The sequence below is a fragment of the Nanorana parkeri genome, unplaced genomic scaffold (assembly GCF_000935625.1).
Source record: "Nanorana parkeri isolate BGI_ZX_2015 unplaced genomic scaffold, ASM93562v1 scaffold483, whole genome shotgun sequence".
Classification (NCBI taxonomy): Eukaryota; Metazoa; Chordata; class Amphibia; order Anura; family Dicroglossidae; genus Nanorana; species Nanorana parkeri.
The window spans coordinates 1,090,354-1,107,885 of record NW_017306751.1 but is presented as its reverse complement, the minus strand read 5'-3'; the positions used below and the strand labels follow the sequence as shown (position 1 = coordinate 1,107,885).

Below are 17,532 nucleotides of genomic sequence, written 5' to 3'. Positions count from 1 at the left end.
TCATTTTCGTATGTAGGCGCACCCGACACGTTTGCATTTGTATGCACGCGTTTGCGGGGACAGGGGACTTTTTACATTTATTTTATTTTTAAACTTTATTTTTTATTTTTTTTTACAAGCCCCCTAATGTGATAGCACATTGAAGATGGCAGGTAATCTTTAAGGTGACATTAGGGGTCTATAAGGGGACCCCTAATGTCACCTTTGCACTTTAAAGAAGCTGATCAAATACAGATAGTGTTTGATCAGCTTCTTTCCCGGCTTTTCTAGCCAGGGTATGACAGCTGAGAAGCCGGGAATGATGCAATCAGCAATGCTTCCTGCTTCGTTCAGCAGGGAGAAGATCAGTGAATGGATGTTCGCTGATCTCTCTCTCTGCTACCCGCCGACACCCGTGGTGCCGGTCCTAGGCCCACAAGAGGGGCAGCGGAGCCTAGGAAGCAAGGGAGGGGGGCTCTGTTTATCGACCCCTAGTTTGGGAGATTTTCCCACACTTTAATTTCTAGTTACAGCACAGGAAGTCAGAGAGAATAGGAACACAAACAGCAAAATAACTTTTATAAGCCTTCCCCATGCTATTAAATCAATGCTCTTGTTGCTGAGTCCCCAACAGGGATTTAGATAGCAGCAAAAACCTGGCCCTACAGAGAATGTGAGGGGAGATCTGCCCAACTGAAACATACATAAATAAAAACACAAAACGGGTCCTAGACCTCTCCTATTCTATCTAAAACAACACATCCTTACAGTTGAACTAAACGGATGATAATACTTCAACTGCTTCCTTTTGACTGCATGATATGTAAATCATTAGATAGAGATGGATAATGCTATCTTTATAACAAGTATAGGGAGTTAGCTAACCAGAGTGTCTTTACAGGGTCGACAAATGAAGTGCTGGAGGATGGCAGCCGTTGCTACTTTCATGCTCAGCATAGCAAATCTCATTCCAATGCAGTTTCGAGGTCCATCTCCAAAGGGCAGGAAGGTGTATGGAGTATGATTTTCTCTGTTTTCCTTGCTAAACCTGTAGGAAAAGACATTAATGCCTAATTAAAAATATGGAGATTATTCAAAACAAGGAAATGCAAAGTAGAGATGTTGCACACAGTAATAAGCCTCCTTTCATGTTCTAAACTACACTCTAACAGGCACGCTATGCACATAAACAGAGGCGAAGCTAGACATTCCATCACCTGGGGCAAAGACTCAGAGTTGCCCCCCCCCCCTCCGCCTCCACCCCATACTTCTCTCCTCTCTTCTTCTTCTTTTGTTGTGGCAATGCCCCTCCTGATCCACCGCAGAGGTGAGGCTTCAAATCGCCTCTTTCTCCGGTGCTCCTTTGTTAATTCTTCTATTGTCCCTCCGGCTACAGAGAACAACAAATCCCGGCAATATATTACACAGGAATGCAGAATACCATCAGCTATAGAGGACTACAAATCCCAACAATACATTATATAGCAATGCAGAATACCATCAGCTATAGAGGACTACTAATCCCAGCAATACATTATACAGAAATGCAGAATACCATCAGCTATAGAGGAGTACAAATCTCAGCAATACATCATACAGCAATGCAGAATACCATCAGCGGTGTGACACACAGTACAGAGGTCAGTGATGTGACGCAGAGTACAGGGGTCAGCAGTGTGATGCACAGTACAGATGTCAGCGGTGTGAAGCACAGTGCAGAAGTCGGCGGTGTGACGCAGTGTGCAGAGGTCAGAAGTGTGACACACAGTACAGAGGTCAGCGGTGTGACACAGAGGTCAGAGATGTGACACACAGTGCAGAGGTCAGAGATGTGACACACAGTGCAGAGGTCAGCGGTGTGACGCATAGTACAGATGTCAGCGGTGTGACGCACAGTACAGATGTCAGCGGTGTGATGCACAGTACAAATGTCAGTGGTGGGACGCACAGTACAGATGTCAGAGGTGCAATGCACAGTACAGATGTCAGAGGTGGGACGCACAGTACAGAAGCCAGTGGTGGGACGCACTGTACAGAAGTCAGGGGTGGGATGCAGAATACAGATGTCAGCGGTGGGACGCACAGTACAGAAGTCAGCGGTGGGACGCACAGTACAGATGTCAGCGGTGGGACGCACATTACAGATGTCAGCTGTGGGATGCACAGTACATATGTTAGTGGTGTGATGCACAGTACAGATATTAGCGGTGGGGCGCATAGTGCAGATGTGAGTGCTGGAACACACAGATGCCAGCTGTGGGACACACAGTACAGATGTCAGCGGTGTGACGCACAGCGCAGAGGTCAGAGATGTGACACACAGTGCAGATGTCAGTGGTGGGACGCACAGTACAGATGTCAGTGGTGGGATGCAGAAAAGGGACTTACAGATCACACAGTTGCTCTGTCCTCATGCTGTCTTCCTCTCCTGGTGATGTGGGAGGAGCAGCGGCGCTGCCTCCATATTCTAAGGTGATGCCTCCAGCCGCCTCCTTGTCCCGATTTCAGGTCCCGCTCTCCTGCTCTCAGCCAACCAATGGCAGGTCTGCAGCATCCCTCCCAGCCTATGGCAGCTGAAGTGGGAAGCTGAAGGAAGCTGCAGGTGGCCGCTGAGGAGCCCGATCACCGAAGCGGGCATTTACCAAGGCAGCTGAACCGGCTTCGCTCCACCCCGGCCGCTGCAGCTACAGAACGGCTGAGAAGGGATCGCTGGAAGCGGAAGCTTATTTGAACATTTCTTCCCCCTAGACCTGGCAGTGGCACCCCCCCAATGCGGCGCCTGGGGCACAAACCCCCCAGTTTTGGCGCTGCACATAAAGCTTTGAGTAACTTATCTGGTTACTTACTATGGACTACAGTAGTCTTTTTTTCAGGATATTAAAGGGTGGTAGTGTTATAATGTGAATAAAACCTAGAATGTTTGATGAGATCTGGTATTCATGAAATGGTACTTCTGTATGGTAAGTGACATTAAACTCAGGAGCTAAAACTTAAAAACTATTTCAAGTTCCTTAACTATTAATAAAAATGTATCTTCACTGTGTATCACTTGGGTGTAGATCCTCAAATCATCTCTAAATTAGTGCCGACACTGTACTTCTAAGTTAAATGTACTAATTCGTATTGAAATTGTAGTCTATGGCGGGAGTGAGCTTGGAGTGGTGGCTACTTTACAACGCACACAGAGATCAAATGGAACAAAAGTAGCCACCCTCCAGAAGGACAGTATCCGCACCAATTCAGAGATGATTTGAGGATCTACAGCTGAGTGATACTCAAATAAGGTAAATTTTTTCTAAAAGTGAAGGTACATGAATGCATTTTTAAGATTTACCTCCAGATTTATGTGTCACTTTAAAAGTAGTACATACTATATTATATTATTACTATCTTTGTTTAGGATGTATTCTATCCTCTACCAGTAAGTTTTTTTTTTGTGAATAAGCTCATAGGCTGATTGCATACATGTCCTACTTCCTAAAATAAAATCAGAATCTGACTAGTTTTATATGGGCAACAAACAATTTCAAATAAAGATAATCCAGTGCAGGTTTATAGATGACCACATATTTGACTGAGTTAGTTCAGTCAGTATGACTTTTGGCAGTGAGTTGCAGTATAGCAGTTAACATATTTGACAAAACTGGTGCCAAAACAACCTCCACAGAGTGGTCCAAAGGAAGAACCAAAGATTGAGTCAGATGCCTTTGTGACATCTGGAGATAACATCTCTGCTATCTGTGTATATTCTAGTAGCCTACTTGATGTATAATGGTAATTGTAACTATTCTCAGTCTTGTCTGTAATATATATCCAGTATCTTAATGTTATCTTGAAGGAGGGAAATAGGAAAATAAGATTCTATTAAGGAAAGAAATATAAGAACTTTATCTCTTTACCTTTCAGGCCGGAACTCCTCGGGCTCTGGCCAGTATTCTGGATCGTTATGCAACACATATGCTGGGATCATACAGACCATCCCTCTTGGTATGGTAACACCATTGATTTCAACAGTTTGCTTTGAAATCCTTTCCACTCTTCCTGCAGGAGGGTACATGCGGAGAGTTTCCTGAATCACCATATCCAGATATTCCATTTGCATCAGAATGTCATAGGTGGGGCTGGCCTGAGAGGGTGACATTAATTAAGTACACATAGCAAAATAATAAAAACTTTCACTTAATGCATATCCAAATTTTAACTGGATGATATGCAGATTATTAAAGCCCTCTGTATCATAAACAATTACCACTTCTAGAAGAACAAAACTGGGACAGTTCTCACCCCAAATCAACAGGAAGTGTATGAACAAGAACCATGACAGAATCATAATGAGGGGAATTTATCAAACCTGGAGCAGACAGAATCTGGAGTAGTTGCCCATAGCATCCAATCAGCTTCTCTCTTTCATTCTCAACGTTTAACTGAACAAACTAAAGAGAGAAGCTGATTGGATGCTATGGGCAACTACTCCAGATTCTGTCTGCTCCAGTTTTGATAAATGCCCCCAATGTATACTGATGTATGCTATTTACCCTACAGATCAATATAACACGTTCAGGCTGAGAAATGCAAAATTATATTTGTTTTGTAATAAAAATCTGATCTTTGTTCTTATTGTTATGTCTGTTTGTTGAAGTCCATTGAGGGACTTGGATATACGAGTTAAATTGCCACCTTCCAGAGGTGTAGATGCTGCCAAACAAGAAAAATTGGTCAGCCCCTTTATAAGCCTGCCCTCATGTCTCAATTTAATGAGCAAGCAGTACATAAGATGGAGCTGAGCAGCATGAAAAATAATTCCCTATGCTCTTCAGCACCATGTAGTGGCCATGCTGTGGCATTTTCTGAATGTTACATTCAATCTGGAAAGAAAATATATTAAGAACTTAGTTTTTGCCTCTATTGGCGCAGAATGAACATTCTCAGAGATTGACAGGGCGATTGGCTCTGCAGATTGTTTGTAAATACACCCCTTGGTATGGCAGAGATGAGGAAAATGCATCCAACCTCTTAGGACACTAGGAAAAACACCTGACGATTGGAGGCAGCGTTATAAGAAACTGGTTTTACCATTTGTTTGCCACTGACAAAACCTCCTGAAGGCAGCAGTATAACCCATACATCCCAAAATGATTACTGTCCTGTGTCCCTCAATCGACGATAAAGAAACCCATTTTCCATAACAGTATCATTTCTATAAGTACCTTCCTTTCTGTAAGTACCTGAATTTTGCTTGGTACCAATCTTTTGTGCAGCAAAACTTAGATTGAAAAAGGTAGGGACATCAAAAGGGGGCAGTCAGGTATGTTGCATATGCATGTGTTAACAAAAAACATGCTGATAGCAGAAGAGGGCAACGGGACAGTGGGATGGGTGGCTGTTGCTCAGTTACAGTCCAGTCACAGGCTGGGAAGGGGGTTTTAATTTGCTTTATTTCCTAACTGCCGAAGATCATTCGCTTTATTTCCAAAAGAAAGTTCAGTTAACCAGTCAAGCTGTACTGCCTGTCAGAGCTGTGTACATTTCAGCAGACTGGATGACAGATTTAGCTGTTTGCCAAGAGTTCATCTTTACTGTTTTGAACGTTATTGGCTTGTAATGAGTAGGATCAAGAAATGTTTAGGCGACTGCAGATCCCAGCGAGCTGCAGATTCATGGGGAAAGGCCTACTGGTATGGGTTATATTGATTCAGCTAAACTTTACAATGTTTATTTATGTACAAATTTTGTGAGGGGGAAAAAATATATTTTTGTGGTCAGATCTAATAAAAACAAAGTTCTGTTTGAAGTGAACCCGTAATAATATCTCTGGCTAGCTTTACAGGCTATGTGAATTTTCTGGACCAACCACTTTCTTCACAATAATTTTTTTTTATTGAAGTTATACAAAATTACAAACGGTAAAAAAGAAATCGCCCTCTCTTTCAGCTTACGACACAAGTACTCAGTGCATATTTAATTGTACACAGTAATGCTGCCAGTGCTATAAGAGCCTGCATACCTGCTAGGACAAGCCCATAGTTGGACAAGGGAGACAAAGGGTTTAAAGGCTAGAAAATAAACTGGAAAGGAAAAGAGAAGGATAAGGGGGAGGTGCCAAGAGAAGGGGGAAGGCATCAGGACTGATGTGGTGAAACTTTCTAGCAGGAGTGAAGCATGGGCACATTGAATCCATGGTAAACAGATAGAAAGAAGGGGGAATTCCCAAGTCTGGCAGTTTTCACATGTGTGAATTCACTATAAGAAGCTAACCACTGTTGTTCCAAGACTGTTTTTAACTGTAGTAGCCTTTCTTAGGACCCTATAACACAATAGAGCTATTATGTTTCTACATTGTAGTTACATGGGAATTGTCTTTCATAGCTATCTGACCCAGTTGTATCACCTTCTCTATACTGCTCCACATGTCTGAATGCAAACGGCTGCTCGATGTGACTGTCCCTGTTTAGGGTTGCGCTTGTCAGCAGTCAGATCATGCCTACAAATGCAACCTCCCTATACTGTCTACAGCCAGTTTCAATCACTTCAGTTTTGATTACTGCTTGCTAATAACAGCAAGCAATAGATTGCTATCAAAACCGATCTATTGCTGCAGAGTTAACTGGCTCTGGATAATGTCCATCTGTACCTCATTCAGTTCCCTGTGAGAAAAAGCAAAATACAAAACATTTCAAATGCAAAATTAAATAAAAATATATTAAAATTAAGGTACGCCCAGTAAAAATGTAGGTTCCAATGAACATTACTGAATGTGTTAGTGTAAAAAAATCATGCAAGGATGCACAAACTCTGAACATTGTGGCACTTAACTGATCCCTGTCTATACTCACCTAACTTGAGCTTATCTTAAAGCAGAACTTCAGTTAAAAAATGTTATTAACCCTTGCAGTGGGCCCCCACATTGCTAGGTTTAACTGCTTGTTTTTGCATAGGGTAAAAGAAAGTTATATTCACCTGATCCTCTGAGCTCATCTGTTTCTTGTAAATTACAGATGTAAAGCTGCTTATCATGAGGGAGATTCTTACCTTGTTGGGCAGATATAAGTCAACTTCCTCCTGAAGTTTTTGTTGTACATCAGGATGTGTTGCCAGGTTATAAAATAGATTGGTCAGTGTTGAACTAGTGGTCTCATATCCAGCGAATATAAAGAAAACAGATTGAGCCATTATTTCCGAATCGGTCAGTGCTGTAAAGATGGATTCAAGGCTTGTTAGAGCACAGATAAATATGTCTTTATTAGCAATAACTACAGCAAGTCCTCATATTCTTAAGCTGGCCATACACTGCTTAGATTTTCAAAAGAACTTTAAGTCAATGGCGTCAAATTGGCAATTGGGTTTCGACCGTAGTGATGAAGAAACTCGAGGGAGCAGGATGGAAATTTGTTTTCCAACTAACAAAATTCTAAGAGTGAATGTTGCTTTTGTTCTGGAAACTCCATTCATTTCAAAATCAAACTTTAAAATCAAACACAATTTCAGTCAACATTCGTCAAGTGTCTGATGGCATTATTGGGTGGTACAGAAAGATCTTTCCTACACACATTCTTTCAGAAATCTACTAGTGTATGGCCAGCTTTAGATTGGAGAGAACTGGGTGCTTTTTAGGCTTCAGGGTCTGCAGACCTGTGACAGACTGTTAACAATACAGATCTAAGATGGTCATATCTATCAAAGGTATCCTTGGAAGACCTACTACCTCTTATTTGAAAACCGAACTGTCATTTTGCAGGCACTTATGTGCTTCATAACAGGTATGGAAGATTGGAACCGCCTGTTTTAGATACTTCAAAGTCTAGTACTTATGATTTTCAGCTTGTATAAAAGCAACGTGTACAGCAGAGCTTGACAAAGCATTTCTTGAAGCCTTTAACACCCCTCCTGCTCCAGTTTGGGGATGTTAAACACAAATCTTGTGTGTGCTGGTTGTCACTTAACCAGTTGACATCTTTTCCTCCTGACGCCCTCCGAGCCGGTCCCGGGCCGCAGATGGGGCAGCGGATCCCGGGATTCAAGGTGATTGCAGAAAAAACGAGCACATATAGACGATCGGCGGGCTATGGAGCCGCCGACCGTCTATATGTGAAACACCCGGTAACGGGTGTTTGCATTGGTCGGGTCTTTTCTGCCCTAGCAGGCGCGCGCGAGCAGGAAAAAAATGCCATCTGCAGACGGCAACCCACCAATGCTGCAGTGCCGTCCGTCCGTTCTTTTACAACGGGCGGACGGCAAGTGGTTAAAGAAGGTCTCCCGGAATCTAAAAAGTTAACCCTTGCAGTTGGGCTACCCCTGCACTGCAAGGGTTAACTGCTCATTTTTCTCTGGGGCGATAATAAAGAAGATATACTCACCTGATCCTCGGTCCTACGGCAGTGACCACTCCCCTCTCTACCCCTCCACTCCAGCTGTATGTTCCTCGGCATCCTCACATCTAATACACGGTAATAGACGTAATGACGTCATGAGTCCTTAAATAACCGGAGCCTAGGGAAGAAGAAAATGCATGGACTGGTCTAGCAGCCAGGCAGGACCAAGCATCAAGTAAGTATATTGTCCTTATTTTTGCTCCGTAGACAAAATAAGCAGTTAACTCTTGCAGTGCGGGGGTAGCTCTACTGCAAGGGTTTATTTTTCAAATTCCTAGAGTTCCTCCCTAAAACAAGTTGCAAGCAGGCTTCAGCAGGCTTTTGACAAGCTTCGATGCTACTTAGAAGCTTGCTAAAGCCTGCTAGGAGCTTGTTAAAAGACAACCAGCACTAATACAAAGATCTGTGTTAACGTTTCCAAGCTGGAATTAAACAGCTTTACAGGGTTCAAGAAAGCAGCTAAAAACTTGTAACAGCTTGCTGGTCACATTGCTCTAATACAACCTGTGTGTACTAGGCCTTAGTGTATTTTGGAAAGGTGATGTTAACCTCACCTCCCAGGAAACCTTGTCTCCCATATATTTACAATCTGCACTTTAATATATACACATGTCACAACAGCAGTTGTTAGGAGGTTAGATGATTGGAGGGTTGTTTTGAAAAGAGAGGCAATTGTAGTTAACTTCACAGATGTTAAATAAGAACTTGGTCAGCCTAAGAAACCAGATACCCTGATATGAAGGTAGTGATGAAAGGTACAGAAAAAAAAACATATCAAAAAATTGAAAACAAAAAGTATGTAAAAATGTAAGAATTCAAATTGTTTTCATACAAGTGTTGCAAAAAAAATGCAAATGTTCATGTAAATGAAAAGTAAGCCTATTAATATAAGTCTGTTTACCTTTTTGTTCTTTCTTCAGACCATTAATGTCTTCTGTCCTAGAATCCAGCATGAGCTGTAGGAAGTCCACACGTCCCTGTTGATTAAAACATAACAAGCAGACGTCATGACATATGTCACATTATATAATGTAGGACAGTGGCAGATTATAAAAAAAATATATATATTTTAATGCCATTCTCTACCCCCACCATAACGTCAAACATCATGCAGAATACTTCATTTATATACAAATACTGAGTCGTTCCTGTGTCTAATTTTGTTTTTTGCCTATACCATTCGGAAGAGAGAGAAATCTTTAAGGGTGAATTCACGTTTACATTGCATATTGACAGGCATTGTCTTTCATATTAAAATGCGCATTGACAGGTGAAAAAAATGGACAAAAACTTTTTTGGGGCCAATGGGTGTCAATGTGCTCTATAAATGTGAACCATTAAAAACCTCTGCATGTGTGTTAAAGCTCGTTAACAAGCAGACATTGAAGCACGTGTGTAAATGGACCCTTATGGAAACCTGTACTGAATGAAGTAGGTAAGCTGTTTTTGTTGACCTCTCTTTCTAGCTGACATGTTGATCCAACAACTTTAATACTTTCTGAGTTCCTGTAACAACTATGCTGATAAAGAGACCTAACTTTCTTTTTGTTGGTCAGCAATTGCATTACTTTGTCAGCAAGTATTTCCCGAAAACAGTCAGCAATGGAATTTTCATTAAGCCCTCATTTACACAGGTAACGTCCGGCCCATACAGATCCGTGTTGCGTGCATGGCCGTATCGGGCAGCTCCCGGGAAAGGCAGGTGCTGCGTGTGATTTGTACGCAGCAGCCCGTCCTTCTCTATGAGACAGGACGTGCAGGTCGGGTGAGCTTAAGGCGGTGTATGGCCACGTACTCTCATAGAGAAGGACGACCTGCTGCGTATAATAACACGCAGCCCCTGTCCTTCCCTGGAGCTGCCCGATGCGGCCGAGCATGCAGCACTGATCTGTACGGGTCAGCCGTTACCGGTGTGAATGAGGGCTTAATGTGGAATTAAGCAAAAACCAAGAAAAAAGGAGTACCTGTAGATATAGTATACTTGGGCTGTGCAAAAACTGTTTGACACAGTTCCCCACAGATGGCTAATGTGTAAATTAATATATACAGGTTTCGAAAATTCAGGCTGTAAATGGATCGAAAATTGTCTTAAAGACTTGAAGAGATAAAGTGAATTTAACATTAGCAATAGTTTTTGTCTCAAGTTAAGAGTACTTGTTTAAGCTTTAACAACCTTTTACAGTTTTGAATTACTGGAAAAAACACGATGTAACAGGAAATTAATGTGCATCGTTATCTAGCTAAGTTTTGATTTTGTATGCAGCAGTAGCTATGCTTTTCTTATTTGTGATTGGTGTAGAAGGGTGTGGCAATGCCACAATGTGATTTGGCAACATTACTCCCAAGAACACTCCGTTAGAGGGGCTAAGAGGTTCCACAATGTAAATACCTCTGCAGAGGAGGAACTGGCTGTTCAGTTCTTCCAGGATTTCCGGACTAAAGTGGGATGGGATCTCCAGTCCTGGGGCCAGGTGTTGCCAGTTGCCAGGTTGGGCTGAACAGGTGGCTGAGAGCAGCCTTATTAGGAAGCCAGCCCAGTGCTTTAGAGGAGAGTTGTGGGTGTGCAGGAAGCACACGACCACGGGTAGACTCTGCTGCGTGCATGAGCACAAGGGACACAGCCAGGAAGGCTGGGGAGGTCCAGAGGGTCGATGACCCTGAGATACCTGTCGGGGAGACAGAGAGACAGTGGCCCACGAGGGGTGAATGCTAAAAGTCTTGGAGCGGAGGGAAGCTGCTGAGGACTGTATTTCCAGGGAAAGTCCTGGGACTATAGCACTGGGAGTGTATGGGACAGCCCGATGTCGGTGAGACCAAAACATGATGTGTTTATGAGAGTCCAAGGAACTGTTATGCTTTGTTTATGATGAAGAAAAGCAAGTTATGTTGTGAAGTTTATGGACTGTTGACCTTTTGAATGAATAAAGACTGTCCTTTTATGTTAAAGTCAGCTTCAGGAGTGGTCACTTAGCGCTCACCATTGTGCTAATATCCCCAAACATTACATTGGTTAATGCTTAACCACCGCCCTTTGTTTATTCAATATAATTCACGAATGCTCCAAATAAATTTGATACTGATACCACACACCTTTTTGTTTGGGTTAATTCTCATATCCCGAGCTCGAGAGTGTACCGATTCAACAGAAAAGAAGTAGAAAGTCCGGGGCAGTTTTGACCCCGGGGTTATCACAGAGAAACCCATTAAGACTGCATTCATATAGTGGGGATTGATTCACATTCTGAATAATCTAAGGTTGTTAGTGGTGTACCCCACCAGTTGAAGTTGAATAAAGTAGTTGAATAAAGTCCTTATGTCTCCAACCTTCAAGCAATCCTGAATGCACGGCTTAATTGGGCATCTATGCCAAAAATGAGGTTAAACCCTTTACGTATGCCATCTGTCGCTGGCAAAGGGCCCCTCTAAAACAGACTCCTGGCAGCCATACTCTGTTAATTTGTGTAAAGCCGACAGACGGTGGAATGTGTGTTAACTTCCCTTATGGCTTGCTGTCCTCTTCTAATGTGTCTATTGCCTCACCAGGGGTAACTAATTCTTACTGCTATAGCAAGGAGGAATTTGCTGTCTCCATGATGGTTTTAATGGGGCAAATCGAGGCCATGACTGAGGCAACAGGCCTCAGAGGCGCAATTGTAGTCCCCTAACTTTTTTTTTTCAAAATTTTCTTTAATTTTTCCTAATTATAGTAAAAAATAAAAACCCCAGTGGTGATTAAATACCACCAAAATAAAGCTCTATCTGTCCCCAAAAAATGGTATAAAATTAATTTCAGTACAGCGTTGCATGACGGAATAAATGTCAGTCAAAGTACTGCAGCGCTGAATACTGAAAAATGGCCCTGTGACAATGCTGGGCTCTGGCAGCCAATTGGTAAGCATCCACTGTAAGATGACAGAGGTTGCCAACACTGCCAATTGTAGTGCAGGCTGTAGAGGAGCGGCAAGGAATCACTGTTAAGGTTATATGGGGGTGGGGGGGCATTTCCAAAAGCCTTGTTATTGTACGCCCTCTATACTTTAATTACGTTTTTTGGGCGTGTGGCACATCTTAGATTCCGCAATTTGTTAAAGTGGATGTAGTCACAAATACATTTGTGTAAATTGCTCCCTTTTTGCTTTGGAAATACTGCAAAGTTGTAAAAGGTTTTTCATTTGGTGTGCGTTCATGTTTTATGAATGCACATTGATCAAATCTGCTGCAGTCAAAGCTCATGCTTTTAGATTGACCATTTAAATGCGGAGACTGTGAACTTCTGTAACTGCCACTTTTGCTGGATAGCTTGACCTGTTACAGGAATAGGAAAATATCAGTTCTACTGGGCGGCAGGATCAACAAGCAATACATTCATATAGCATATTGTTATATAAAGACTGCATCTTTTCTTGTGCCTCTAGTTGCACTTTAATTCTTCAAAAAAATCGGCTTGTGTATAGCCATATAGTTATCATAAAATCATGGCACTGATCATCCTAGTAGACTTCTTGTGTTGAGGAGTGGACTTACTGAGTGGTCTTCATTCTGACGTTTCTCCTTGAAACTGGTAATAGCATTCATGTAGAAATGTATAAAGTCTTTTGGAAACAAGGAGACGTTCATCCACTCCAGGACAGGACGAAGGAATGGAAAAAGGACTGAAAGCAAAATAGTCATGTTACTCCAGGAACATTTTTTTTTTTTAGTACAACAGACTTTCTGTATTCCAAAGTTGTTAGGCATAACACAAATGTGCACTTTTTGTATAATTTGCTTGATTAATATGAACTTATTCATAGCAGTTTAGGGACACTGTATGAAGACTGCACACTTGATTTTAGTCAGAAGGTGAAGATACTGGGAGGGGGGGATGATTTATCAAAACTGGAGCAGTCTTTCATTTTCAAATCTTAACTGAACAAACTGAAGACATAAGCTGATTGGTTGCCATGGGCAGCTGCTCCAGATTTTGTCCGTTCCAGTTTTGATAAATTCGCCCCCAGTATGTTTATAAGTGTTTATTGTAATTATTGCATACTACCTTGTGAAATCAACTGTAATTCAAATGTTTACAAAAAATAATGAAATTTAATCAACCTATGGATTACTTGCTAAATTACACTTAACATATTCTTCCAACAATATTATAGTTTATAAATAGCGTCTCGTGCAGTGTAAATTGTTTATTTATTCTAACAGGTAATTATCATTGGTGTTACACGGTAGGGTTCATTTACAAAGTACTGATGCCATTTGCATTTTACTAGCCCCCCTAGATGGTGCTGATGAGTATAGTAAATTTGTATACTCGTTAGTGCCATCTAGAGGTGCTAGTGCAATGCAAAGGGCACCTGACTGGTGAACTTTTATAAATGAACCCCAATGTGTTATTTATAGTGCTATAAAATAGACTTAGAACAAATCAATTACCTATGTCATTCAACTAAGCATTTTAGGCTTTTTATGCACATTGTTTATATACAGTGATGTGAAAAAGAAAGTACACCCTCTTTGAATTCTATGGTTTTATGTATCAGGACATAATACAAAAATAATTTGGTCCTTAGCAGGTCTTAAAATTAGATGAATACAACCTCAGATGAACAACAACACATAACATATTACACCGTGTCATTATTTATTTTACAAACATGAAGCCAAAATGGAGAAGCCGTGTGCGGAAAAACTAAGTACAAATTATGATTCAATAGCTTATAGAACCATCTTTAGCAGCAAAAGTTTGAAATAATTGTTTCCTGTATGACTTCATCTTTCTCTCACATTGCTGTAGAGGAATTTTGGTCTACTCTTCTTTACAACGTTGTTTCGCTTCATTGAGGTTTAAGGCCCCATTCACACCTAGGCCTATTGTAATATGCGCGTCTGTCGCGGACCGTCACGCGTTTTTTTTACCGCGATTCGCGGTAAAAAAGTCGCGCGACTGTCGCGCGATTCCAAAGGCTACTTGGCAGTATCCAAATGGAAAACGCCCTACAAAACGGCCCATAAATTACACTTAACATATTCTTCCAACAATATTATAGTTTATAAATAGCGTCTCGTGCAGTGTAAATTGTTTATTTATTCTAACAGGTAATTATCATTGGTGTTACACGGTAGGGTTCATTTACAAAGTACTGATGCCATTTGCATTTTACTAGCCCCCCTAGATGGTGCTGATGAGTATAGTAAATTTGTATACTCGTTAGTGCCATCTAGAGGTGCTAGTGCAATGCAAAGGGCACCTGACTGGTGAACTTTTATAAATGAACCCCAATGTGTTATTTATAGTGCTATAAAATAGACTTAGAACAAATCAATTACCTATGTCATTCAACTAAGCATTTTAGGCTTTTTATGCACATTGTTTATATACAGTGATGTGAAAAAGAAAGTACACCCTCTTTGAATTCTATGGTTTTATGTATCAGGACATAATACAAAAATAATTTGGTCCTTAGCAGGTCTTAAAATTAGATGAATACAACCTCAGATGAACAACAACACATAACATATTACACCGTGTCATTATTTATTTTACAAACATGAAGCCAAAATGGAGAAGCCGTGTGCGGAAAAACTAAGTACAAATTATGATTCAATAGCTTATAGAACCATCTTTAGCAGCAAAAGTTTGAAATAATTGTTTCCTGTATGACTTCATCTTTCTCTCACATTGCTGTAGAGGAATTTTGGTCTACTCTTCTTTACAACGTTGTTTCGCTTCATTGAGGTTTAAGGCCCCATTCACACCTAGGCCTATTGTAATATGCGCGTCTGTCGCGGACCGTCACGCGTTTTTTTTACCGCGATTCGCGGTAAAAAAGTCGCGCGACTGTCGCGCGATTCCAAAGGCTACTTGGCAGTATCCAAATGGAAAACGCCCTACAAAACGGCCCAAAGTAGTCCCGGGACCTTTTGAGGCGTGGGCCGTTTTGTAGTGCGTTCGGGACGGGCGGAAATACGGACAGGTGGGAACGAGACCATTGACTGTAATACTATTTATATTTTGGACCGTTTTGTAGAGCGTTCGTCGAGCGTAGAACGCGCTACAAAACGGTCAGGTGTGAATGGGGCCTAAGGGCATTTGTTTATGCACAGCTCTCTTAAGGTCTCACCATAGGATTTCAGTCGGGCTGAGGTCTGTACTTTGACTGGGCCATTGTAACACCTTGATTCTTTTCTTTTTCAGCTATTCTTTTGTAGTTCTTAGTGCTTGTACTGGTGTGCTTGGGATCTTTGTCCTGTTGCATGTTGCAGCTTCAGCCAAGCTTTATCTGTCAGACAGATGGCCTCACATTTGACTCTAGAATACTTTGGTGTATAGAGGAGTTGACTTAATTAGAGATGCACCGATACCAGTCTTTTGGTACTCACCGATACCAAATACTGATACCGGAAGTCCCTTTAAGGAAGCCGGGCAGTGTGTAATGACTCGCTGCCCGGCTTCCTAATTAGCCAGAAAGCTGTCTCCATGCTCCCTCATCTCCAGGTGACGAGGAAGTATTGAGTCAGGTAAAGACTTTCCGCCCAGCTTCCTGATTGGCCAGCTTCCGGACATATCAGGAAGCCGGCTCCATGCTCCTTCGTCACCAAGTGCATGAAGCCGGCTTCCCAGCCAATCAGGAAGCTGGGCAACATGAAATAACTCGCCACACGGCTTCCTGATACCGGAAGTTCCGGTATTGGCATAAGCATCAGGAGCATTTGGACAAGTACGAGTACTCCCCAAATACTTGGTATCGACACAATGCATCCCTAATCCAAATGACTGCAAGGTGATCAGGACCCGTGACTGCAAAACAAGCCCAAATCATCACCCCTTCATCACTGTGCTTGACAGTTGGTATGAGGTGTTTGTGCTGATATGGTGTGCTTGATTTTTACCAACCGTGGCGCTGTGCATTAAGACCACACATCACCATTTTGGTCTCGTCTGTCCAAAATACATTTTTCAAGAAGTCTTGTGGAATATTCAAATGCAACTATGCAAACCTAAGCCTTGCTGTCATGTTCTTTTTAGAGATAATAGGCTTTCTCCTGGCAACCCTTCCAAACATACCATACTTGTTCAGTCTTTTTCTAATTGAACTGTCATGAACTTTAACATTTAACATGCTAACTGAGGCCTGAGACCATTGCATGGTCTACCCATGGGGTAAATTTGCTGGGATGTCCACTCCTGGGAAGATTGTCAACTGTCTTGAATGTTTTCTACTTGTGAATAATCTACCTCACTGTAGAATGATGGACCTTAATATGTCTGGAAATAGCCTTACAACCCTTCCCAGCTGAATGGGCAGCAGCAATTGCATCCCTAAGAATCTTAGGCTAAGATCATTGCTGATGTCTTGCCTCCGTGGTATTGTTAATACATACCAGAATGTTCCAGACCAGCAAACTGTTAAAACTCCAGCTTTTATAGAGATGGTCACACCTGCTGATTGTCAACTGATCAAGGACAGCACCTAGCTAATTCTTAATCCCTATGGAAGCAGAAAGGGTGTACTTAGTTTATCACACGACTTCTCCATTTTGGATTTATGTTTGTAAAACAAATAATGACCCGGTTCAATATGTCATGTGTTGTTGTCAGTAATTGGATATGCAGAGCCGAATAGCAGGGGCACACACCTTGGGATAGCGTACTCAAGAGATGAATCAGGCACAGATTCCAAATATGTGGTACAAAAGGGTTAATCTAATATTCACGTGGTACAAAAGGGTTAATCCAATATTCATAGTAAAACGAAGAATAAGGTCAGGTCAGGCACAAAAGGATCAGAGTCAATAAACGTAGTAAAGGTAAGGTAACCAGAATCACATGGTTAGCAACTGGAACACACTGTGGATAGCTCTAAAACACGATAACCCTCTCTCTGAGAACCTTCCAGCTTTATAGCGATCAAACAGGAAGTGATATCAAGAGGTGTGGCTGAAGGGATGCAATTCCTGTCTATAACAGGAATCACTATAGTGCTGCCATTTTGATGTAAGGATGCCATGGGACATTTGCAAAATGCCTCACTATTTTAATGCGGGGAAGTTATAGGACACAAGTCACTGACAAGAGTGCCAAGTACTGACATAGTGTGAGGACCCCTGCGATTGATACAGATAAGTTGAGAATTGTGGCAGTTGTTGTTCATCTGAAGTTGTATTTACCTAGTTTTAAGCCCTGCTAAAGGGA

General features: G+C 41.8%; 1 protein-coding gene across 1 annotated transcript in view; it reads right to left on the bottom strand.

The window, feature by feature from the left end:
* The window catches only part of LOC108790580 (cytochrome P450 3A9-like), a 36,804-nt gene that overhangs the window by 809 nt on the left and 18,463 nt on the right, over positions 1-17,532 (bottom strand). The window contains exons 8-12 of the mRNA XM_018560881.1: positions 12,873-13,000; positions 9,250-9,325; positions 7,009-7,169; positions 3,879-4,105; positions 865-1,027 (exon numbers count right to left, since the gene is read on the bottom strand). Coding sequence (XP_018416383.1) covers positions 865-1,027; positions 3,879-4,105; positions 7,009-7,169; positions 9,250-9,325; positions 12,873-13,000 — 755 coding nt within the window. The remainder of the gene's footprint in view (positions 1-864; positions 1,028-3,878; positions 4,106-7,008; positions 7,170-9,249; positions 9,326-12,872; positions 13,001-17,532) is intronic.